We start from the raw sequence: 26,536 nt of genomic DNA, 5'->3' as shown, positions 1-26,536 counted from the left end.
ACATAGTTTGTATGCTGAACCATAAAAGAAGTATCAATAAATATAAAAGGATTAATATCATAAACTGTTTTTTTATGATTCCAAATAGAATTAACAGAAGATCAGTAACAGAAAGATCTCTATAAAATCTTGAAATATTTGGAAAGTAAGTAGCACACTTTAACCCATGGGTCAAAGAAATTTAAAGGAAATTTGAGAATGTGTTTAACTAAAATAGAATGAAAATACAACCTCAGTTCAGTTCAGTTCAGTTCAGTCGCTCAGTCGTGTCCGACTCTCCGCGACCCCATGAATCACAGCACGCCAGGCCTCCCTGTCCCTCACCAACTCCCGGAGTACACTCAAACTCATGTCCACAGAGTCGGTGATGCCATCCAGCCATCTCATTCTCTGTCGTCCCCTTCTCCTCCCGCCCCCAACCTTTCCCAGCATCAGAGGCTTTTCCAGTGAGTCAACTCGCCGCATGAGGTGGCCAAAGTATTGCAGTTTCAGCTTCAGCATCAGTCCCTCCAATGAACATCCAGGATTGATCTCCTTTAGAATGGACTGGTTGGATCTCCTTGCAGTATAAGGGACTCTCAAGAGTCTTCTCCAACACCACAGTTCAAAAGCATCGATTCTTCGGCGATCAGCTTTCTTCACAGTCCAACTCTCACATCCATACATGACCACGGGAAAAACCATTGCCTTGACTAGACAGACCTTTGTTGGCAAAGTAATGTCTCTGCTTTTTAATATACTATCAAGGTTGGTCATAACTTTCCTTCCAAGGAGCAAGCGTCTTTTAATTTCATGGCTGCAATCAGCATCTGCAGTGATTTTGGAGCCCCCAAAAATAAAGTCTGAAACTGTTTCACACACAAAACAGTCGCTGCAGGAAGGCACTGTCTGAAAGCCAGGAGGAGAGGTCTCAGCAGAAACAAAATTTTGTAGCACCTTAATTGTGGACTTTCAGCCTCTGGAACTATGCAGAAATAAGTTTCTGTTGTTTAAGCCACCCAGTTCGTAGTACTCAGTTATGTTAGCCTTAGTCAACTAATACTAATATCAATAATAGTCAACTAATTTCATGAAGATGTCATGAAAAGAATGATGGGGAAATTACAGTACTAAATGCCTATGTTAGAAATAAAGAACACTCTCAAATCAGTGACATCAGCTTCTAACTTAAGGAACTAGAAGAAAAAGAGTGAATGAAATCCAGAGTAAACAGAGGAAAGGAAGTAGTAAAGGAGAAAACAATGTTAAAGCAAAAATCAATGAAATTGAAAACAGAAAAATAATAAGGAAGATCAACAAAACTAATCTTGGAGAAGAGCAGTAAAATTGATAAACCTTTCTCAAACTGACCAGGAAAAAGAAGCACAGATTACCAACATCATAAGTGAGAGAGGTGCCGTCATGACCTAGTCTGCAGATATGCAAAAGGATAAAAAGGGAATATTATGAACAACTTTTGGCCAATGTATTAGATGAAATGGACAAATTCCTTGACAGACATAAGTATTATAAAGCAATGGGCAACCTGAGTAATAACAAATCTACTAAGTAAATTGCATCTTTATTTCAAAACTTCCCCACCAAAAAGCAAATCAACAACAAACCAAAAAAACTTCTAGGCCAAGATGCCTCCTGTATTAGTTGACTAAGGCTAACATAACTGAGTACTACGAACTGGTGGCTTAGAGGCTGAAAGTCCACAATTAAGGTACTACAAAATTCTGTTTCTGCTGAGACCTCTCCTCCTGGCTTTCAGACAGTGCCTTCCTGCAGTGACTTTTTTGTGTGTGCAGAGAGCTTTAGTGTTTCTTCCTTTTTTATAAGGATGCCAACCCTATTATATTAGGGCGTCAGCACATGGATTTTGTGAGGACATACTTCAGTCCATTATACCTTCAATAGTGAATTCTGCCGAACAGCTAAGGAAGAAATAATACCAGTTCTTCACAAAGTGAGTGAAGTGAAATCGCTCAGTCGTGTCTGACTCTTTGCGACCCCGTGGACTGTAGCCTACCAGGCTCCTCAGTCCATGGGATTCTCTAGGCAAGAATACTGGAGTGGGTTGCCTTTTTCTTCTCCAGGGGGTCTTCCTGAACCAGGGTTCAAACCTGGGTCTCCTGCATTGCAGGTAGATGCTTTACCCTCTGAGCCACCAGGGAAGCCAGGAAAGAGTTCTTCACAAACTCTTCCAAAAACCTGATGATAAGGAACTGTTTCCAGCTCATCTTATGAGGTCACCATTAAACTGATACAAAGATCAAAGACATGACAAGAACAGAAAACTGCAGTTCAGTATCCTTCATAAGCAGAGATGCAAAAATCTAAACAATTTTAGCAAATCATACACAACATATGTGCATATGTGCATTGTAACCAAGTGAGATTTATCACAGGAATGTTGGGTTGACTTTACATTTGAAAGTCACTGTAATTTGTTATGTTAATAAGCTGAAAGAGAAAAACTATATGATTACCTCAGTAGATGATGCAGAGAAAGATTTTGGTAACACCTAATATCCATTACTGATACAAACTCAGCAAATTTATAATAGAGGGGAACTGGGTCAACCTGATAAAGGGCATCTACAAGAAGATACACAGCTATCATACTTAATGGTGAAAGACTTAGTGCTTTCCCCCTAAGATCAGAAATAAGACAGGAAAGTCTGTTCTCACTACTTCTTTTGATCATTGAAAGAAAAGTCTTTAGTCACAAGTCACATGATCGCCTGTAGAAAATCTGATGGAAACTACAATAAAAGCAACTATCAGTGAGTTTAGCCAAGTTGCAACATAAAAGATCAATATATTAATAGTAATAACACTTCTGTATTCTAGCAGCAAACAATTAGTTAAATTTGAAAGCCAAACAATTAGGAAGTGAAATTTATGCTGAAATTTCAAAAAATGTGAAATACAGATAAAATTTAACAAATGATGTAAAAGACAGGTATGCTGAAACCTACAAGATGTTACACATAGAAAACAAAATTTGATGGAGAGAAATGGAAACGTACCTTGTTCATTGAGTCAGAAGACTCGATATAGTTAAGATTTTTTTCTTCTGAGATATATTTATGAAATTTACAAAATCTTAATCAAAATCCCTGTAGGATTTTTTTTGTTGTTGAAATTCAAAAGCTGGTTCTAAAATTCGTATGGAATGCAAAGGATCTAAATAGACAACTCTGATAAAGAACAAAGTTTTGAGAGCTAACACTACCTTCTTTCAAGAATTATTATTTATGGCTGTGGTGATCAAAACAGCATGGTACTGTCATCAAGATAGGGATATATTAGTAGATCAGTGGACGAGAAGGGAGTTCAGAAGTAAACTCTGAGTTTTGACAAAGGCACAAGGCCTTTATAGTAGAGAACAATTGAAAATCTGTATGCAGCAGAATATTATTGAGTATTATTCTCTGTATTTTTGAGTGTTTATTCTTGTTTTGGCCAACAAGTTATTTAAAGATCAGCTTGATCCTTTCAGTACATTTAAAAAATCCTGGTTAGGTAGGTCTAGTGTAGGCCTTACTCTAGGACTAGTTTAGCTCTGCCCCTAAGATACGACCCACTAAAGGTCTCTCTGAATGTCCCAATTGTTCAACAAAGTCTCTCTCCCCAGATGGGAGGGGATGTAAATGTTCCCCAGCCTGTGTGATCTCTGATGGTTGTTATTAATAATTTATAGTTCCTGAGTACTTCTTGCCCAGCCTCATGACTATTTACCCATAAATGGTTTAGTAGTCAGATAAACTGTGAAGAAAGCTGATTGCTGAAGAATTGATGCTTTTGAACTGTGGTGTTGGAGAAGACTCTTGAGAGTCCCTTGGACTGCACGGAGATCCAACCAGTCCATTCTAAAGGAGATCAGTCCTGGGTGTTCATTAGAAGGACTGATGCTGAAGCTGAAACTCCAATACTTTGGCCACCTCATGCAAAAAGTTGACTCACTGGAAAAGACTCTGATGCTGGGAGGGATTGGGGGCAGAAGGAGAAGGGGACAATGGAAAATGAGATGGCTGGATGGCATCACCAACTCAATGGACATGAGTTTGAGTGAACTCCGGGAGTTGGTGATGGATAGGGAGGCCTGACGTGCTGTGATTCATGGGGTCGCAAAGAGTCGGACACGACTGAGCAACTGAACTGAATGACTCAAGGAGCCGTTTTTATAGATTTCTGGTGCCTTTTCTGTACCCTCATCTCTGGTGCCCTGCCTGTAAATTTTTTTACCCTAGCCTCCCCAGACGCTGATCTGTCTCCTCCGCCCAGCAGGAGCACCTCATATGCTGGTGTTATCCTTGGAAAACCCAGACAGGAAACTGGAATGACCTTAGGTCTCACTGCATTGTTTGCCTTCACTCAGGGAGTCATGGACCTGAACTACCTGTTTTTCTGATTTCTGGATAAAGGGTTCCCCCCACACCATATATTTTATTTAGTTTTCTAGTTGTTTACAATGGGACGGTAAGTCGTAGCAGTTATTTAGTCCTGATTGGAAGTGAATGTCTTTCACAACTTAGGTTTCATTGAAAATTTTTATATTCTTAATTTGTTTTTAATTAATTGCATATTTATAATAACAAGTACAACTTGCAAAGACAGATATGGAATAAAGATTTGGTCTTTACGTATAGTTTAATCTGGTGGGAGCAGAATGCTTTGTAGTCTGGGGTAGGGGAAGGTAGGCTCAAGTGTTCAGCAGTTGATTTGTTTTAGCTGACAGTGGGACTGAATGGAGAGAATCACATAAAAACAAAGCAGTTGAATTGTGATCCATTGAGAAAATCTGCTGCAGTGCTCAGCTACCTTTTAGGATGGAGCAGGGTATTTACATGAAAACTAGAAAAGCTATCATCAAAGCTTTTCTGAAATTCGGGAAAACCAAATGAGTATTATCTGTAAAAATGGACAAGATTTGGATCATCTAAATGAAGAATTTCAGTATTTTAGGAGGCACAGTGGAGAAATGATACTTGGTATGCAGAACCTGGAAAACTATTTTAATTTCCCAGCTTAAGAAGTCAAAACTATTATACAGCTCAAGATCATAGTCCTTTATTTAATTTCATGACAATTATTTTTAGCAAAGAAAGAAAATTTAATTGCATTCTTTGTTCTCGTTTTCCTGGAGGTAATTTTTGTATCTTTCTGATACAGTTCTGAGATTTTCTCTTCATGGTTTTATAGGACATTTCAGTATAGTAACATTTTGTTAGGTGTAATAACATCTAAATAGTCCCTTTCATTAGAACTAAGAAAATAATCTGTTAGTCTTCTTACGTATGCAGCTTACCTAGAGTTTCAGTCAACATAAATGCTTACATGATCTATAGTTTACTCAAATATTTCAGACTAATGACATTAGCCCCTTTCACCTTTTTGCATGTAGATACTGCTATAGTTGGGCTAATGAATGAAATACTCCTCCATAATATGATATATCTCTATTCTAGAATGTTAACTGAAATCATTGTTACTGATATTCCTCTTGGTTTTCAAATAAGAATTATTCATGTTTTTGTTCATGCCATCATTTCAGAAAAAATGAAGATGAATAAAATAACTCTTGCCAACATTAACCGGAGAAACATTTTTGGAGAGAACTTACTGTATAAAGCTGCTATGCACAATGATACTGGTCTTGTTCATCATTATATCAAAAAAGGTGGAAATGTTAATCAGCCAAGTTATGCCGGTAGGTTGTGGTTACCACCTATAGTTATCTTGAGAGTGTATTTTGTTTCAGCTGAATTACTGCTATGACGTTATGGCAAAGTAGGCTTAAGGCAAGCCTCAAACAGAAAGCTTCCAAGTAATTTTTCTTCTTAGGTGATGCTTCACCATCCTCTCCAGGAAGTGGTAAGATAAGGGGAGAGGCATTTCCCCTTCAAAGGTTGTGCCTGCCTGGGCCCACCTGGTGGGCCACATGCAGTAGCTGCCACGGGGGGGATGGGGCTCCTGGGGCCAGCTTGCTGGCTTTGTGTGAGCATTGTTACTGTGAGACTCAGCTTTTAATGGAAGAGGAATGAGGTTCAGAGCTGAAAGAAGCTGGTGATACATTGAGCTTCTGGGAAAATTAATGGTAGAGGGACAGCAAAACAGTTGCCAGAGAAATGAAGAGAACAGACTATATGAGTTGGACAGGGTGGAGCAGAAAGCTCAGAAAGAACAATCTTTCTGCCAGGTTAGATCTCTGGTACAGTCTTCCTGTGGGGAGAACCTGGTATGTTCTCCTGGAGAGGAATGATTCCTTAATGGCACTTATGTACTTAAAACACTGAGCAGCACTGGGCCAGCACCTTTTATGTGTCCTTGCTTTCACTGTTGTTTCTAGACTCTCTTGGGGTATGAAACAGTGCACAAAGTCCTTTGATACACAGAGATCGGCAGCACAATCCACGGATGAGCAGGTGGTACAAGTGATCCCCCAGAACTTACTTTAGCAGGACCTAGGTTTATACTATTGGAGAAGGCAATGGCAAGCCACTCCAGTACTCTTGCCTAGAAAATCCCATGGATGGAGGAGCCTGGTAGGCTGCAGTCCGTGGGGTCGCTAAGGGTCGGACACGACTGAGCGACTTCACTTTCACTTTTCACTTTCCACTTTCACACATTGGAGAAGGAAATGGCAACCCACTCCAGTGTTCCTGCCTGGAGAATCCCAGGGACGGGGGAGCCTGGTGGGCTTCCGTCTATGGGGTCACACAGAGTCGGACACGACTGAAGTGACTTAGCAGCAGCAGCAGCAGGTTTATACTATAGTCAATCAGAGCTTTAAAGACTGTTATTCTAAGTCTTGTATCCAGTTCATCTATCATGGTTTTATAACCCTAAACCATGGATCCTTATTTGCTAGCCAGAGCACTTGCTTCTTTGATTTTGAGAAATACGTGGTTCTGTTAAGTCTCTGTGCGTTTCTTAGGTTCAGGAGTAGTTCTGCATGCCTCTAACTGGAATTTATGGATTTCCCAAACATCAGTCTTAACAGGTTTCTGTTCATTAACCTTTATTTTTTTTCTGCGCCATTATTAGCATCCTCAGTTGCTATTCCCTACTTGTCTTTTGCTTGGCAGTATACACCTTCTCCTCACTGCCCCATGTACTTCTGTGACTTTCATGAATTTTTTACCTGTCCGTGTTTTCCAGACTTTTGAACTCCCTTGTTTTCTACTTTTTCTCCTCAGTTGGCATCTTACTCTGACCTTACCACTTCTGACTACCACGTCTCACAGAATTACTGAGGGCAGTGTTTGCAAAAGGTTGTCCATAAGCCATTTTCCTATCAGCCACCTACAGTACTTGTTTAAAATGTAACCTTTACTGAAGCACACACACACAATCACTGAAAATCACAGTCAAAATCTTTAGGTTAAAATCTAGAGATCGAGCTTCCCTAGGTGACTTTTAAGTATCCATTTATCTATGTGGCTGCACAGGGTCTTTGTTGCAGCCCATGGGATCTTTGGTCTTCATAGCGGCATGAGGCATCTTCAGTTGCACATGCAGCAGCTTCAGTTGCAACGTGCGGGGTCTGGTTCCCTGACCAGGCTCAAACCCAGGATCCCTGTGTTGGGAGTGCAGAGTCTTAGCCACTACACCACCAGGAAGGTCCCTCCCTAGGTGATTTTTATTCTCATTAAAGTTTGAGAACTACTGACAAGAGGTGTATGGACTCCTTATAACATATTGGTTCAGTGTAGTGAGCTTTTACTGTATGCCTCCTCTGGCCAAATACTGTGGAAACAAAAAAATAAACAATATCTACTAGAAAGGTTAAAATATATTTATTTTTTGATACAATCCATTAAAGACTTAAGTGCACACTAAATGTAATATACCCAATTATCTTTTCATAGGTAACATTTGCATTTCATAAGTCCTCATTTACATTTTGTGATATCTTTGTCTTCAATTAAAAAAAAAAACCTACTTCAATAATTCTTTATCTGTCAAACCAATGGTGACAACCATGAAATAGCGTGAAAATAAACTCTGAATACCTAAAATAGATCTAATAAAGCTTCTTTTCTAAAACCCTGTCAGATCAATGAATTGAGGATTATTTTACACAGATTCCTAAGCTTATGACACATTAGAACTGAAAAGAAACATTGGCTCAGGCCAGGATATTGATAATAGCAAGAAGTTTAAGCCAACAACAAGGCAAGAGACACCTAAAAACATTAAAAATGAGGAGCAAAATTGTTGAGGACTGTAATATAGAAGATGGTACACTGCATATCTCTGTGGGTGTTAACAGTTGCTGCATTAGATCGTACAACTAATATTATATGATGAATTTTTTTAAACAAATGTGTTCAATTGTATTGTCTTTATAGGAAATCTGTCCTCTCAGAAAGCTTTAAGGAAATTTCCTCCAAGATAGTTACATTTTTAAAAAGAAAAAAATATGTCGCTTGAAGAAAAAAATATGTTACTTGCAGTTTTGGGAGATAAAAGATTTGTTATTCTGGAGTTTAACAGATATCTTTGACTTATATCATTGTGTCTGACTAACAAAAAGATTTATCTGGATGACTGGTTTTCTTGGAGCACTTTGTAATATGTTAGTTGAATTGTTGTAACTAACTTTTTGAAAATTAGGAGAAAAAATTATACAGTTGACCCTTGAATAGTGTGGGAGTTAGGGTCCTGACTCTCATTGTGGTCAAAAATCTGAGTATAAATAATAGTTAGCTCTCCTTACCCATGGTTTCTCCTTCAATGACCTCAGATTGTGTGATACCGTAGTATTTACTGTTGGAAAGAAATCTGTGTATAAGATAGACCTGCGAAGTTCAAGCCCATGTTGGTCAAGAGTCAACTTTTAAACTGACTTCTGTGAGGTCCTGCTGGCTGGGTTACTTGAACGAAAGTACCTTGAGCTACGAGTAAGGCTTTTTTCCCTCTTCTCTGCAGAAAAGTAACCTGCAACCAGCATTCTCTATGAGCTAATAATGACACCCCCCCCCCCACTGCCTTACAGCCTTTTTATTTGAGGAGGACAGGAGTGTTTTCAAAGTTTTTACTATTTTCATATTTTTCCATATTAATACCAACAGTGTTAATGGTAGGAGTTTTAATAAAAATTTGAATTGAGTCTGCAAATAATACAGATTGCTTCATGGTGAGATTATCTTGTTTCATATAGCCAAAATATTTTTAAAGCAACAACTTAGAATTAGAGTTCTTATCTTAAGGGCAAGCACAGACATTATTAAGATGCCAAATATAACAAACACCATTACTTTTTTGTGTCATAGGTTGGACAGCACTTCATGAAGCTAGTTTAGGAGGGTTTTATCAGACAGTACGTGAACTGTTAAAAGGTGGAGCAGATGTGAATATCAGCGGAATGTACCAGATCACTCCCCTACATGATGCTGTGATTAATGGACATTATCAGGTACTGTAATTCTTTCGTTTGCAAAGCAAACACTACACTCTGCAACTATTAAAAACCTCTGGGACCAAGCAGTAGAAAAACAGATAGGGATTCAGTTTCAGTTCATTCTGCTAATCGGTACTCAGAATTTATAATAAAATATTACTGTGATGGATTGGTTGTGCCTAATGTGGCAGATCCCGTTTTACATGTTACTTTTTATAACTACATGATGTGTATTTTGGTTGTACATAGTATTTTTTTCAACTTCCGTAGGACTCTTTTTGTATAGTACTTTATAGGCTCTGTGTGCATGTGCTGAGTTGCTTCAGTCGTGTCCAACTCTTTGCCACCTGGTGGACTATAGCCCATCAGGCTCCTTAGTCCATGGGATTCTCCAGGCAAGAACACTGGAGTGGGTTGCCATTTCCTCCTCCAGGGGATCTTCCCCACCCAGGGATCAAACCCAGGTCTCCTTCACTGCAGGCAGATTCTTTACTGCTTGAGTCACCAGGGAAGCCCTTACAGGCTCTAGGAGAACATTTCCTTCTTAGTATGTTATGCAGTGATAGGGTCACAGCAGGCTCACAGCTTCTTGTAGTCTAGTGTTACTTTCAGAGTCAGACTGAGACATGAGAACCTCTCAGGTTTAATGACCAGCCAGTACACAGCAGTACAGAGGTACCAATGGTTATAATATCAGAATGCTATAATTCCATATATGTTGGTTAATAGTAACTAGAGTAATGGTATGAGAATGCTAAGTCGCTTCAGTCATGTCTGACTCTGCAACCCTGTAGACTACAGCCCACCAGGCTCCTCTGCCCATAGGGGTCTCCACGCAAGAAAACTGGAGTGGGTTGCCGTGCACTCCTCCGGGGATATTCCCGACCGGGATTGAACCCAGGTCTCTTACGTCCCCTGCATTGGCAGCCAGGTTCTTTACCACTAGTGCCACCTGGGAAGCCCACAAATATGAAACTATTAAGATTGGCACAAATGCTTTATCATATGTACTCTGAGCTTCCTAGACAACTTTTTCTGGTCCAGGGACTGCATTGGGCTGTGGCATTTCCTGAAAATAGTTTATTGTTTATTTAAAGTGGTGCAAGTTGCTTCTGGGTTTAAAACCTCTAGAGTAGGTGGGTCGCCATCTATGGGGTCGCATAGAGTCGGACACGACTGAAGCGACTTAGCAGCAGCAGCAGCAGCAGCAGAGTAGGAAAGGGGGTTAAGGAAGATCTGTTCTGTGTTTCTCCAGAAGAAATACCTGCCAAAAGGTAGAGCTGGGGAAGGCTGTAGGCAAGAATCCCTTAGAAGAGATGCAGTTGAGCTCATTTCATGTGCTAGGAAGGTTATACTCAAAATCCTACAAGCTAGCCTTCAGTAGTATGTGAACTGAGAACTTCCAAGTGTATAAGCTGTGTTTCTGAAGAGGCAGAGAAACCAGAGATCAAGTTGTCAACAGTCGTTGGGTCATGGGGAAAGCAAGGGAATTCCAGAAAAACATCTGCTTCATTGACTACACTGAAGCCTTTGACTGTGTGGATCACAACAAACTGGAAAATTCTTAAAGAGATGGAAATACCAGAGCACCTTACCATCTACTGAGAAACCTGTATGCAGGTCAAGAAGCAACAGTTAGAACCAGACATGGAACAACTGACTGGTTCAAAATTGGGAAAGGAATACATCAAGGCTGTATATTGTCACCCTGTTTATTCAACTTCTATGCAGAGTACATCATGTGAAATGCTGATCTGGATAAACCACAAGCTAGAGTCAAGATTGCTGGGAGAAATGACAACAATTTCAGATATGCAGATGATACCACTCTAATGGCAGAAAGTGACGAGGAACTAAAGAGCCTCTTAATGAATGTGAAAGAGGAGAGTGAAAAAGCTGACTTAAAACTCACCATTCAAATAACTATGATCATGGCATCCAGTCCCATCAGTTCATGGCAAATAGATGGGGGGAAAAGTAGAATCAGTGACAGGTATTTTTTTCCTTGGGCTCCAAAATCATTGTGGACTATGACTACAGACATGAAGTTAAATGCTTGTTCCTTGGAAGGAAAGCTAAGACAAACCTAGATAGCATATTAAAAAGCAGAAAGATCCTTTTGCTGACAAAGGTCCATAGAGTCAAAGCTATGGTTTTTCCAGTAGTTAAGTACCATAAAGAAGGCTGAGCGTCAAGGAATTGATGCTTTTGAATTGTGATGCTGGAGAAGACTCTTGAGTGTCCCTTGGACTGCACGGAGATCAAACCAGTCAATCATAAAGGAAATCAACCTGATTATTCATTGGAAGGACTGATGCTGAAGCTCCAATACTTTGGCACCTGACTTGAAGAGCAGACCCATTGGAAAAGACCCTGATGCTGGGAAGGAGTGATGGCAAAAGAAGGGGGCAGCAGAGGATGAGAAAGTTAGATCGCATCACCAACTCAGTGGACATGAGTCTGAGCAAACTCCAGAAGATAGTAGAGGACAGAGGAGCCTCGCATGCTGCAGTCCATGAAGTTGCAAAGAATTGGGCATGACTTACTAACTAAACAACAACAACAAAACTTAAAAATAAATACATTCTTTCAAGTGTGGAAAAGGTAGAATTTGTGAATTTCAGGTGATCAGCTCACTGTGGTTGCTTAGAAAAATCTGGGACAAATTATTAAACACACAGTGGGAGACATTTAGGCAGGCTTCGCATGAGGTGGCCAAAGTATTAGAGTTTCAGCTTTAGCATCAGTCTTTCCAGTGAACACCCGGGACTGACCTCCTTTAGGATGGACTGGTTGGATCTCCTTGCAGTCCAAGGGACTCTCAAGAGTCTTCTCCAACACCACAGTTCAAAAGCATCAATTCTTCGGTGATCAGCTTTCTTTACAGTCCAACTCTCACATCCATACATGACCACTGGAAAAACCATAGCCTTGACTAGATGGACCTTTGTTGGCAAAGTAATGTCTCTGCTTTTTAATATGCTCTCTAGGTTGGTCATAACTTTCCTTCCAAGGAGTAAGTGTCTTTTAATTTCATGGCTGCAATCACCATCCGCAGTGATTTTGGAGCCCAAAAAAATAGTCTGACACTGTTTTCACTGTTTCCCCATCTATTTCCCATGAAGTGATGGGACCAGATGCCATGATCTTAGTTTTCTGAATGTTGAGCTTCAAGCCAACTTTTTCACTCTCCTCTTTCACTTTCTTCAAGAGGCTTTTTAGTTCCTCTTCACTTTCTGCCACAAGGGTGGTGTCTTCTGCATATCTGAGGTTATTGATATTTCTCCCGGCAATCTTGATTCCAGCTTGTGCTTCTTCCAGTCCAGCGTTCCTCATGATGTACTCTGCATATAAGTTAAATAAGTAGGGTGACAATATACAGCCTTGATGTACTCCTTTTCCTATTTGGAACCAGTCTGTTGTTCCATGTCCAGTTCTAACTGTTGCTTCCTGACCTGCATATAGGTTTCTCAAGAGACAGGCCAGTTGGTCTGATATTCCCATCTCTTTCAGAATGTTCCACAGTTTGTTGTGATCCACACAGTCAAAGGCTTTGTCATAGTCAATAAAGCAGAAATAGATGTTTTTCTGGAACTCTCTTGCTTTTTCCATGATCCAGCATACTTTGGTCACCTCATGTGAAGAGTTGACTCACTGGAAAAGACTCTGATGCTCGGAGGGATTGGGGGCGGGAGGAGAAGGGGATGAAAGAAAATGAAATGGCTGGATGTCATCACCAACTCGATGGACATGAGTTTGGGTGAACTCCGGGAGTTGGAGATGAACAGGGAGGCCTGGGGTGCTGTGATTCATGGGGTCGCAAAGAGTCGGACATGACTGAGTGACTGAACTGAACTGAATGATCTTTGAGCATAAGCAGACATCACTAAGAACACATCATGTCAGACTGACATTGATCCTCCTTTATTAGGCTTAATTTGTGAAGGAAATGGCATGACAAGTTGATATAAATTATCGCAGTTTTAGCAAGCTTTTCTCCAGTGTTCTTGCCTGGAGAATCCCAGGGACAGAGGAGCCTGGTGGACTGCCATCTTTGGGGTCGCACAGAGTTGGACATAACTGACGTGACTTAGAAGCAGCAGCAAGCTTTTATTTGATGGAGCATGCTTGTGGTATGTGAGTATTTGAGATGTTGAATTAGAGGTTCATTGACTATATAATTGGGATTCACAGATATTAAAACGATATCCCCAGACATGTTGATTATTCATTCCATTTGTGTCTGGAGTGAGCTGTCTTATAAAGTTTGATTGTTTATTCTGTTGCACTATAAAAAGTCATACCACATAGTAGACAGGACAATGGATAGTGTTTTGTTGTCCTTGGTAGTATTTTTTTTTTTTAATTCCAGACATCATACCATTTTACCGATAAATACTTGTACCTGCATCTCTAACAGATAAGGACTTTTTTCTCACACCCACGTTTTTTTTTTAATCATCTTACCTAATAAAACTTATTTTTTAGTACCATTTAATAATACCCAGTCCATATTCAAATTTTCCAAATTATCTAAAAGTGGTTTCTATTAAAAGTTTTTGTTTGAATGAGGATTTGTCAGGGTCTATGTACCACATGTGTTTTTTATGTCTCTTAAGGACGTTTTAATCTATAACGTTTCTTCCTGCGTTTTGTCTCTTCTGGAGCCTGGGTCATTTGTCGGTTGGGGTTTCTGAAATTCTGGATTTGACTGATTTTTATAGTTTCTTGACGTATTTTCTGTAAATGGCTGTTTTAATGGAAAATCTATTTCAGGACCATATTTGGGTGCAAGGTGTGCTCATTGCTATTGGAAGTCATTGTTTTTAGGTATTTTCCATGAAATCATACTTTTAGAAAGAAAAATCATGAGTTCTTACTGATATTTCCATTTCAAACTTAATATTATAGATTCATAATAACTTTATGTTTTACTTGTATCCATTTTTCTTTTATGCTAAACATTTGTTTCTTAATACATCAACTTATTTCTTTATTGTACATTTTATTTATAATATTACTATTAGTGATGTTTCTGTTATTAACAATAATAATAACAATGGAATTACTAATGAAGTGCCTTTTGTTTTGTTTATACCCCATTAGGAATGTATAGTCAAAATATTGGCTTTTCAAGTACTTGAAAGAATTTTATTCTCTGTCTTATTGGCTTCTTACACAAGGGATTTATTGGAAGGAAGAGATATGAAATAATATCCTCCAAACTGAGAAGGAACTTTGAGTCTGTAAAACAAAGCTTTATTAACAGAGCAGTTCCATACAGTGCAACCATGAAGTTTATTGTGGGTAACTTATATACTGGCAAGATTGAGCAGAGAGCAATCCAGAGGCATGCACAGCTGTGCTCCACACCACAGAAAGGAGTCCAGGGGGATTTAAAGGGGCCAGAGCTAAAATTAGAATCTGACCACCAAGTGAGAAGCACGTCCACACTGACTGGAACTGGGGAGTTTTCCTCCTCCTGGGGTCTCATGACCATTAACGATCTGCATTAGCAAAAGGCATTCTTTCCGCTTTCACATCTGATGAAGGCAGAGTTGTTAGTGAATTTATCTGGCTTGAGCACATTCCTTATGAGTAGGCTAAAGTGCAGTCATGCAGAAAGGAGAGGGGAAGGACTAAAGTAGAGCTGACAAGGTGGAGTCAGAGTGCTTCAGCAACACAGAAGTCAGCTGATTCTAGAAGGAGGAAAAGCACTAGATTCAATAACATTGTTGAAGGTGAAAAGCCACGGGCAAGCTCTCAGTAGAAGTATTTCCTTCAGGGGCCTACTGTTTGATGAACTAAATAAGTGGAGATTGTGAGGCCAGCCACTTACTGAAATGGCTCTGTTTGTTCCAGTTAAGAATATGTGGTGGCCTTAAAATAGCCACAGATTCTTTAACACTCTTCTGTCTGAAAGGTGGAACCTGAGTCTTCTCCTCAGGAGTGTGGGCTGCAGTTTCAGTGAGTTGCTTCTAACAAATAGTATGTGGCAGGAGTAACACGTTATTTGACTTCTGAGACCCGGTTGAAAGCTATTGTGGCTTCTTGCTTGTTCTGTCAGTCACTCGTTCAACAACTGAAGGAAACCAGATGTCATATCAAGCAGCCACTCAAGCAGCTCCATGGAGAGGTGCACTGGTAGTGCGCTGAGCCTTTTCCTGCCCACAGCCACGTGAGTGAGCCGTCTTAGAAGCAGATCCTCCAGGTGCTCTCAAGCTTCTAGATGATTGTATCTCCAGCCAGCCTCTTGACTACAATCTCCTGAGAGGCCCCGAGGCAGAACTAACCACCTCCACCACTCCCAAATTCCTGACCCACAGAACTACGAGATTATGAATATTCATTATTGTTTTAAGCTACTGAGTTTTGGGGTAACTTGTCAGGTAGCAACAGATAACTAATACAGAATCAAATGCAGGTTTAAAGTACAGGGTTAAAAACTCCATGGAAATAACTTACTTACTGCCATCTGAGGAGAAGAGAGAGAGTTTTTTAAGTTAAAGAGTGTGTAGTATAAGCAGGCTTCAGAAGTGCTGATAGCAGGCTATGGAGGAATTTGGTAGAAGTGGACAGTTGGTGTCCATGGAGTGTATGGATAGAGAGTATCCACTGTCTAAAACGGAGACTGCCAGAGTAACGTGTTCCCTCCCTCAGGGTCACCAGCCCGGAGTTCCAGAGAAGTGAGGCTCTCTTCCCTTCCTCCTGTCTTCTGTTTCATGTTCCTTGATCCTCAGACACTCTCATACTGCATGCTTTATTATCTGACATAAAACCTCCAGAGATAAACAAACTTACGGAATTACTTTTCCTGAAAGAAAGCAATATGCTTTCTATTTGTATTGCTGAACAGTATGTGAAGATCCAAGCATATGAATTATAGATTTAATTATACCTACTATTACTTTCAATCCTCTTACCTAGCTTTAAACTCCCATAATAAAGTAGTTTGAAAAGCAGAATCATCAAGTTTCTGAATCTTAATTTTTATAGGATTTGGCTTATATTATCCTTGTGTGTGGTGGGGCACTTTTCTCTCCTAGAATGCTTTCTTTGTAAAAGGAAATATATATATATGTAAAAGGAAATATATATATGTAAAAGGAAATATATATTAAATATATATAGATATAAATATATATGTATATAATTTTTAGATGCTTAAAATTTATAGAAATTCTGACCCTTTCTCATATTCCAGACATTTACATGGAAATCTAGGCTTCTTTTAGTATAATGTTCTTTAAAGCCTGTTCCACACATCCTCCTAGACCAACATTCATTCTTTTATTAAACAGCATTTATTAAACATACAGTCTGTGCCAGATACTGTAGTAGACACTGGGAATATAAAGATGATTAAGACATATATCTGTTGTGAAAACTTGGAAGCAACTTAAACATCCATTAGTACGGTTGTTGTTTTTCAGTTGCTCAGTCATATCTGCTCTTTTTGACCCCATGAACTGTCGCACGCCAGGCTCCCCTGTCTTCCACCATCTCCTGGACTTTGCTCAGACTCATGCCCATTGAGAGTCAGTGATGCCATCCAACCATCTTGTCCTCTGTCATCCACTTCTCCTCCTGCCTTCAGTCTTTCCCAGCGTCAGGATCTTTTCCAATGAGTCAGCTCTTCGTATCAGGTGGACAAAGCTTTGGAGCGTCAGCTTCAGCATCAGTCCTTCCAATGAATACTGAGCATTGATTTCCTTTAGGATTGACTGTTTGAGAGCCTTGATGTCCAAGGGACTCTCAAGAGTCTTCTAAATTGTAGCATTAAGACATTCATATAGGTATATTAAAAAGTAAATTATTACTCAGCTGCTAGAAAGAAGGAGGAAGTTCAATCCATCTGATTTGGAACAATTTTCAGAATCTGATGCAGGGTAGGGTAGGCAGAAAAGAAGCTAAAGCACAGAAAAATATATATATTATAGGCCCACTTGTGTAAGAAACAATATATATACACATTTCTGGTATACACATACACACCTGTTGGACTAGACTTACTCAGGAAATTCAGGAGAAATTGTAAGTGGAGCTAACTTAGGAGAAATAGTGAGATGACTGAGGTGCCAGGGTAGAAAGGGGAGACAGTTTCCATTGTCTGTTTCCCTGGGCCTTCTGTATTCTGAACCACGTTTATTAATTCCCTATCCAGAAACATTAATTTTAAAAGAAAAACAGAGTCCCACCCTCAAAAACCTGAAACAGAGGAGAGAGATAGATATAAGAGCATAATATAATATAGCATATATTGGACATAAAATATGTACATAAAAGAAGGAAGAGGTCCTTTTTCTCTAGGGCCTCAGTGGGTGAGGAGGTCAGGGAGCGCTTCATAGAGGAGGCTACTTGAGGGGCAGTAACAGGTTAAGAGTTCACCGGTTTCTCTCTGACGCTGAGGAGGAGCAGCAGCAGCACAGGTACATACAGAAGACATGCTGTCTCCTGGAACCTGTTAAAATCACATTTACTACAGAATGTAATTCAGTTTCCCGGTATATATGCTAGCTCCATTTCATCATCAGTTAAACCATAGGCATTCTGCCCCACCCTCCCTCCCTCCCTGCTGTCTTCCCTCTTCCTTGCTTCTTCTCTCATTTTTTGGTAAGAGAAGTCATATGTACATCAACAAATTATGATTCAGTAGCAGTTACATTGATTTTTGTTGTTGGGCAACGATGTTACAGGTAAACCCAAACTCTGTGTTGTTGGTAAATTCCAAATATTTGGAAAGATATATTTGATGTTGCTTAGAGTTGTATGCTAGCATACATTTATAATAATAATATACTTTTTGTCTGGGCTCCTCACATAAAACAATCTTCCTCTAGGTGGCAGAGTTACTTCTTTTGAATGGAGCAGATCCTTTATTTAGAAATGACAATGGAAAGTGTGCTTTGGATGAAGCCAAAGACTCACGGATGATGCGTCTCCTTGAGAGATTTGTTCCTAAACATCAAAACCACCTGACATCAGGTAAACTTAAACTGCTCTGTTATATCTGTTCATCATGTCAGCAGTTTTGAATCGCTCAGTCGTGTGTGACTACTTGTGACCCCATGAACTGCAGCACGCCAGGCTTATCTGTCTGTCACTGTCTACTGGAATTTGCTCAGACTCAGGTCCATTGAGTCAGTGATGTCATCCAACCGTGTCATCCTTAGTAGAGAGTTACAGAAATCAAGCTTAAAATTATAGAAATTAAATTGATTTTTCTCAAAAATTTTGAGAAAATCCATCCAGTGAAGTTCTTGCTTCATTCCTTTAGTACAGCACATTAACTTGTTTGCAAATGCACCAAATGGAAGAACTCTAAAGGAACTAAGAAAGACAATACTAAATGTACTTTTCCCCAGGATATGCGTTGCAAACAGAAAACTTTTATACACTTCTGGGTTTTTCCCCCATAATCCATTGACTGAATAACATGAGTTATAAGTTGTAACTTATGTTTGGCTGTATCTTTTTCAATGAATATGGCCAGGATTGTTTACTTTCATTCCTTAAGAATATTTTCTTACGGCTATACTTTTGCCTTGTCATTCATCATTACACTTTTAAACAGCAAAGGAGCAGTTAAGTTAAACTGAAGTTTCAAAAAGATTATATAGAATCATTTATATTTTATTGAAGTATAATTGATTTATAATATTATGTTAGTTTCAGGTATACAATGTAGTGATTCAGTATTTTCATATGTTATAATATGTTTTATATGTTATACTCCATTTAAAGTTATTGCAAAGTAATGGCTATATCCCTGTGCTTGTTTATTTTATACATAGTATTTTGTATCTCTTAATTCCCAAACCTTTTTTTGCCCCTTTCTCTTCCCTTTCCCCACTGGTAATTGTTACTTTGTTCTCTGTGAATCTGTTTCTGTTTATACATTGATTTGTTTTATTTTTTTACATTCCACATATAAGTGGTAATATAGAGTATTTGTCCTTCTCTTATTTCACCAAGAATAATACCTTCTGGGTTGTTGCAAATGGCAGAATTTCATTCTTTTTCATGGTTGAGTAGTATCCCACTGCATGAATATATATCTTCTTTACCCATTCATCTGCTATGGACAGTTAGGTTGTTTCCATATCTTTGGTTTTATATATAATGCTACTATGAACATGGGGGTGCTAGTATCTTTTTGAATTCATGTTTTCATTTTCTTTGGATATATATCCAGCAGTTTAATTGCTGAATCATATCATGGTTTCTTATTTTTAATGACTTAATTTTATTTTTGGCTGCGGTGGGTCTTCATTTGCTTTCTGTGCAGGCTTTCTCTAGTTGTGGAGAGCAGGGGCTACTCTTCCTTGTATTGCATGAGCTTCTCATTGTGGTGGCGTCTCTGGTTGCAGAGCACAGGCTTTAGGTGCTTGGGCTTCGGCAGTTGCAGCATGCTGGCTCAGTAGCTGTGGCATGTGGGCTTCAGTCGTTGCGGTACACAGGCTCAGTAGGTGCAGCTCACAGGCCCCAGAGCATGGACGCAGTAGTTGTGGCCCACAGGCTTAGTTGTTCCACAGCATGTGGACTCTTCCCAGACCAGGGATCGAACCCATGTCCCCTGCATTGGCAGGTGGATTCTTATCCACCATGCCACCGAGGAAGTCCAGTCAGATCTTAGCTCTGCTTTTCATTTTTGGAGAAGTCTCCGTACCGCCTACTGTTTTCCACTGTTGTTGTTCAGTCGTTAAGTCATGTCCCCATGACTTTGCGACCCCATGAACCGCAGCACGCCAGGCTTCTCTCTTTCACTGTCTCCCGGCTCAAACTCATGTCCACTGAGTCAGTGCATAGTGGCTGCAATTTACCTTCCCACCAACAGTGTACAGGGGATCCCTTTTCTACAGATCTTTAACGACTTTTGTTGTTTGTAGACGTTTTGATGATAGATACTTGGACAGGAGTGAGGTAACATGTCATCGTGGTTTTTGTTTGTATTTCTCTGATGATGATTAGTGTTGAACATTTTTTCATGTGCCTGTTAGCTATCTGTATATTTTCTTTGGAAAAATGTCTATTTACGTCTTCTCTCCTTGTTTTTTGTTTTTTTTTATATTGCATTATATGAATTGTTTATATATTTTGGACATTAACCTCTATTGGTCATATCATTTGCATATATTTTCTTCCATTCAGTAGGTCATCTTTTTGTCTTGTCAGTGATTTCCTTTGCTATGCAAAGCTTTTCAGTTTTATTAGGTCCCATTTGTTTATCTTTTATTTCATTTCCTTTATTTCCTTAGGAAAAGAGATCCAAAATAATATTAAATATTACTATGATTTATTTCAAAGAACATCCTACACATGTTCTCTGTTGGAAGTTTTGTGGTTTCTGTTGTTACAATTATGTCTTTAATCCATTTTTAGTTTATTTTTGTATGTGGTGTGAAAAAATGTTCTAATTTCATTCTTTTACATGTAGCTGTCCAGTTTCACTACTTGTCATAGGTATGGTTTATTGAAGAGACTTTCTTTTATCCATTGTATATTTTTGCCTCCTTTGTCATAGGTTAGATGAAAATAAGTGCATTGGTTTATTTCTGAACTTTGTAGTGTGTCACATCAATCTGTGTCTGTTTTTGTGCCATCACCGTGCTGTTTTGATTACTGTAGTTTTGTGTAGTCCAAAGTCAGGGAGCATGATACCTCCAGCTCTGTTCATCTTTCTCTAGATTGCTTTGGCAGTTCAGGGTCTTTTGTGGCCTTGTAGAAATTATAGGGTTACTTGTTGTAGTTCTGTGAAAAATGCAGTGACTGTTTAGATAGGGATTGCATTAGATCTGTGGATTACTTTGTGTAGTATGGAAATTTTGGCAGTATTCTTTCAGTCCAGGAACACGGTATATCTTCTCTCTTCCATGTATCATCTTCAGTTTCCTTCACTGATGTTTATAATTTTCAAAGTATAAGTCTTTCACCTCCTTGGTAAAGATTATTCCTCGGTATTTTATTCTTTTTGATGAGGTTGTAAATGTAAGTAAGTTTTTTTTTTTTTTCTTGCTTTCTCTTTCTGATAGTTCCCTATTAGTGTATAGAAAAGCAGTGGATTTCTGTATATTAATCATGTATCCTTCAACTTTAGTAAGCAGATGTATTAGGAATTGTAATAATACAATTCATTATGAAAGAATTTTTGCCTTATAAAAGCTTGTACACTTGCACATCTGAGTATAACTGTGGGGAATATAAAAATACTGAGTTCAGTGCCCATCTTCAGCATTATTTTGTTGGGTCTGTTTTGCTTTTCCTATGGAAGTGTTTTCATTTCTCTCAAGATAGTATTTGGTTTATAATAAATATGGAAATCATAAATTATGTAATGTCATATGTGCCAATTTTAATAAAATGTGTTTTCATAATTTTATTTTTTCCACTTGGTTTGCTCATGGCAAAGACCTTGTGGTTTTAAGTCTTAAAACCACAAGGTGGTTTAGTCTTTTAAGTTTTAAAAGTCTAGAGTCTGACCTCTGGAGGCTGTTTTCTTTGATTTTCTCTTTTTGTTTACAGCTCAAAAGAAAAGCATTGACCCTTCAGATGTAGAGGATGCACGCCAGCACAAGGTACATCTCTGTTCAGCAGTGAATGTTTTTATAGAGCACACCTGCTGGTTATTTTATTGATCATCGGAGGGGAAAGAAAGACTGTTGAAGCATTCATCAGGAACAGTGACCTCGCCTTTGCTTTTTAGACACTTTGGAATAATTACATGAGACTCAGAAGGTTCTGGCTGTTAGTTTGGGAAGCAGTTGCATAAATGTAGTGTATGTGGGCACACTAATGTCTTGGTAACCATTTCTACTTCCTTTCTCCTCTTTGTAAAGCCATGAGGCTTATCAGCCACATTGACTTTCCTCTGGCCTGAGCACAGTATGAGAGTCAAAGGTGTTAATCCATCCCGTTATACTTTCCATGGTGGGCAGTTATTTTCCATCTGATGCTTGGGTTGTGATGTGTGAGAGGAAGCCCTGTCCCTATTTCAGTCTTGTCAGCCCACAGTAATCTTTCCAAACATGCCTACTTGGTTGCATATCTGTCTTTTTGTTTTTAAATCCCTTCTTCCACTACCCTGCCTTTGATTGCTCACAGATACCAAAGGAAGAAACTCTTAATTTTATCTCTGTAACAAATGGGAGAGGAGAATATTTTTAAAGCATAGTTAAAAAGATTCCTTGTGAAGGAATTATCTGATTATTTTAAAAGCCTATATGGATTAGCTTGATTAAAATTTTTTATTTATTTGGTAATAAGATTGATAGTGCTAAAATACTGGCAAGTACAAATTAAAATGTACAGAAAAAAATAACAGTGTATATACTGAATTTGAATCTATTACGTTTGTCTTTCTCCTTTTAGTCTATTTTTTCTGAAGTATATATCAGGTTGTATATATCCCAGCAGGCCCTGTAGTTAGATCAAATTATAAGGTTGAATGGAATAATAGTTTTCTTTTTCTCCAATCCAGAATGACTTGAATGCAGAATTACAGCTGACAGTTAAAGCTAACTATGTATTTTGTTTCTATAGAAACCAAAATTCAGTTCTAAAAATCACAGTGGGTTTGTTCATGATGAAAATTCTAACAGACAGAAGCCAGAACATGTAGAAGTCAATAAAGGAAGCAAAAGGAGTTTATTTATAAATAAAGATATATATGAACATTATCAAAAAGATTCCCCAAACATGGGAATTGGTAAATCCAAGCTGAAACAATCAATTCTTAACCAGATACACTCTACAGGATTCAGAAAGGACAGTCTCCATAGTGCTGAGGATCCTAGCACAAGTGTGTCTAAAGATAAAGGAAGAAGAAATACACATCATAAAAGGACTCAAGTAGATGATACAAGCCAAGAAAGCAGTCCAAGAAAGACAGTGGCTGTCTCTTCTTCTAGAAGAATAAGCAGATCAGTTACTCGTCAGCAACAAGCTCTCCAAATCCTTGATGACCTTCCAGAAAAGTCATGTAAACCTTTCAGCCAAGCTCTATCAGGCCTGAAAAATGGTTTGCATAATGATGTTGAAACTTGTTCAATTCCCAGAGAGACACATACTCAAAGCCTGGATTTATCAGATAGTCAAGAAATAAAATGTATGGAAGTAGAATTCATTGACCAAGCTGAAGCTGTTTCTGTCTTAGGACTTTCCCTACATGAAAAAACCAAGTTACTACTTGTTACTACAAATCAGCAGCCTCATACTCTCCAAGAACAGGAGCACATTAGCCCTTATAAATCTCATGAAAACAGTAACTCAGGTCAAAAAGCTGACAGCCTCAAGTGGGAAAAAATTTCCCCATCCTTTATAAAGGAAAATTTTAATAATGATGATCATAGTGATTCCTGTGCTTCTGAGGAGACTGTAATATCTAATAAGGTGATAAGTTCTTCAGGTTGCAGAAACCATGATAATTATAAAGAGAATAAAACAAATAGAGAAGAAATGGATTTTCAACAATTTTTACCTTCTCAAGACCATTTTCCACAGGAAAATGAGTTAAAAGCAGACAGCCTAACCATACTTCCACAACAGGAAGCTGTTAGTTTTTCTAATTCGGATAATATAATAGTTTCTGAACATGTTTCAAGTTACGAGCAATTTTTATGTGGAACTTCTTTTGATCACTCACATGGCAGTCCTGAACATACTCCTCTGGCTTGTATAGGAACACTCTCGACACATGAAGTTTCAGAGCTGACCAGTCATGAGAAGCTAATCAAGAAGCCTCAGGATTATAGCCCCAGCATACTAACTCCTTTAATGAATCAAGCAGATATACATATTGTGGAAAAGGTGAATAAGGAAGAAGACACTAAAAGCAATTATACTGACACAGGCCAAGAAACAAGTCCTTCAAATTGGCCTTCATCCAGAGGTGTTCCTTCTCAAGTAATGGAAACAACTAAAGTTGAAAAAAGGAGACAAGAGAGCAAAGCCATACGAAATATAGGTTTTCATTCTACTGACAATGTCAATGAAGAATTGACCAACATCTCACAACTTAGTCAAAGAGAAGAGAAGGAGATTTCTCACAAACCAGGTATTAGTAGTATTGTTCAATTTGTACACATTTCCTATAGATTTAGTTATTTCACAGAAATTTCCAACTAAATTTCACTTAACCTCTGCCCAAACTGATCAGAATGAGGACATGTGGATCACAATTTGGAGATACTTTTCATTAGTTAAGTAATAGTATTTACTTTGAAAGAAGGTGCTAAATTAATATTGACAGAAGTTAAAAAACAGTATTTCTGTGAGTTTTTAGCTTTCTTTTTAATATAGCACCTACTTAATGTCAAGAAACATAACAACATTTTCATAGCAGGAAAAGGTTAGCGCCATTGATTTTAGTGATTCACTGTTGAAATTGCATCCAGGAAACTAATTTATGTTTGTTGTATGAAAACATTTTTAAAGGCTTCCATTCCTTTAAATAAAAAAGCAGTCTAGAAAGGAACAGAAATGTGGAGCAATTATATGACTATACTCTTTCTTAGTCCTATAACCAGTAAGGAGAAATACAACACTGATACTTCAAAATGTTTTTTTTTTTTTTCAGATGAGGAATTTGTCAATGGAGATGAAAACACTATAAGAAATTGTAAAGAGAAAAAAGAAAAACCAGATTCAGAAATTCATATGCCTACTAACGTCCAATCTCACAAAAAAATTCAGAATTTCAGAAAAAGAAAAAATGTCTCCAAAGCTACCTGCAGCCAAGGTTTGTATTCCTATACTATATAGGGACAAGGTTTTTGCATGACCACTCCTAGCAATCCACTCTCCTTCAAAGAATTATATACACTTTCATATTTACTGTTTATTTTTTAGTCATTCACTAATTTATAAGATTATTTCGGCTATATTTGTTAGGTGGTTTTACTATAATACACCACTTGAGAATCTCTTAGTCTTCCAATATATTGTCATATTTTTGTCTATTTGTTATGTTAGAGGAGATAAGGTAAACAGTAGAGACACCAAGGAGGTTGAGTCGAGGAAGCAGATCTGGATTGTGTCAGATCCCTTAGAACTTTCACTGAGCCCTTTTAACATAAGGGAAATTAAAGAAGCATAGCCACTAGTTTCTTTTTGTCAGATACATGAACTGTGTGTGTTTGACAATATGGATAACTGACTATTCTTTCATAGTTCTTGGGGCTAGTTCTGTGGTGAACCATAGGCTGGATTGCTGCTGCTGCTGCTGCTAAGTCACTTCAGTCGTGTCTGACTCTGTGCGACCCCATAGACGGCAGCCTACCAGGCTTCCCCATTCCTGGGCTTCTCCAGGCAAGAACACTGGAGTGGGTTGCCATTTCCTTCTCCAATGTGTGAAAGTGAAAGGTGAAAGTGAAGTCGCTCAGTCATGTCCGACTCGTAGCGACCCCATGGACTGCAGCCTACCAGGCTCCTCCATCCATGGGATTTTCCAGGCAAGAGTACTGGAGTGACTTGCCATTGCCTTCTCCGTAGGCTGGACTACTTCAGGTCAAATGTTAAGCCTTGCGAAGTTGATTAGTAAGAAAAAGTTAATATAGTAAGAGGTATGAATATTAGGCATCCTTTTTGAACTTTTCCCCATTGTCTCCCTCTCATGTAAACTAAAGCGCTTCTTATACATACCTCCTATAGTGGGTTGAATAGTGGCCTCCCAAAAAACCTATGTCCATGTCCTAATCCCTAGAATCTGTGATACCGTTGCATTTAAAGAGTGCATATTACCTTATTTAGAAGAAGAATCTTTGCAGATATAGTTAAGGACCTTGAGATGAGGCAATTGTATTGGATTTTCCAAATGGGACCCAAATCTAACAAGTATCCTTATAAAAGAAAAATGGAGACAGCTTTGAGACACGCAAGGAAAGAGAAGATAATGTGAAGAGCCAGAGAAAAGAACAGTGTGGCCAAAAGCCAAAGAAGCTAAATTGGAGGAAGCAAGGAAGGATTCTTCCTTACAGCTTCCAGAGAAAGTGCAGCCCTTGGTGCAACCTGACACCTTGACATTGGATTTCTGGTCTCCAGAACCACAAGAAATTAATATGTTTCTCTGGTAGCACTTAATCAGATTTGTTCATTGGAAGGACTGATGCTAAAGCTGAAACTCCAATACTTTGGCCACCTCAT

The 26,536-nt window shown here is 38.7% G+C and overlaps 1 protein-coding gene across 2 annotated transcripts in view; it reads left to right on the top strand.

Moving 5' to 3' along the window:
- The window catches only part of ANKRD31 (ankyrin repeat domain 31), a 153,937-nt gene that overhangs the window by 57,907 nt on the left and 69,494 nt on the right, over nucleotides 1-26,536 (top strand). For both annotated transcript variants that reach the window (XM_088840339.1, XM_088840340.1), the window contains exons 11-16: nucleotides 5,546-5,701; nucleotides 9,270-9,412; nucleotides 18,238-18,382; nucleotides 21,920-21,972; nucleotides 22,937-24,449; nucleotides 24,972-25,133. In XM_088840339.1, the coding sequence (XP_088696465.1) occupies nucleotides 5,546-5,701; nucleotides 9,270-9,412; nucleotides 18,238-18,382; nucleotides 21,920-21,972; nucleotides 22,937-24,449; nucleotides 24,972-25,133 (2,172 nt within the window). The remainder of the gene's footprint in view (nucleotides 1-5,545; nucleotides 5,702-9,269; nucleotides 9,413-18,237; nucleotides 18,383-21,919; nucleotides 21,973-22,936; nucleotides 24,450-24,971; nucleotides 25,134-26,536) is intronic.

Source organism: Moschus berezovskii, chromosome 9 (genome assembly GCF_049115385.1).
Source record: "Moschus berezovskii isolate FMDL1 chromosome 9, NW_MosBer_1.0, whole genome shotgun sequence".
In the NCBI taxonomy this organism is placed as follows: Eukaryota; Metazoa; Chordata; class Mammalia; order Artiodactyla; family Moschidae; genus Moschus; species Moschus berezovskii.
The sequence above is the reverse complement of the archived record's forward strand: the minus strand, read 5'-3'. Positions and strand labels throughout refer to the sequence as shown.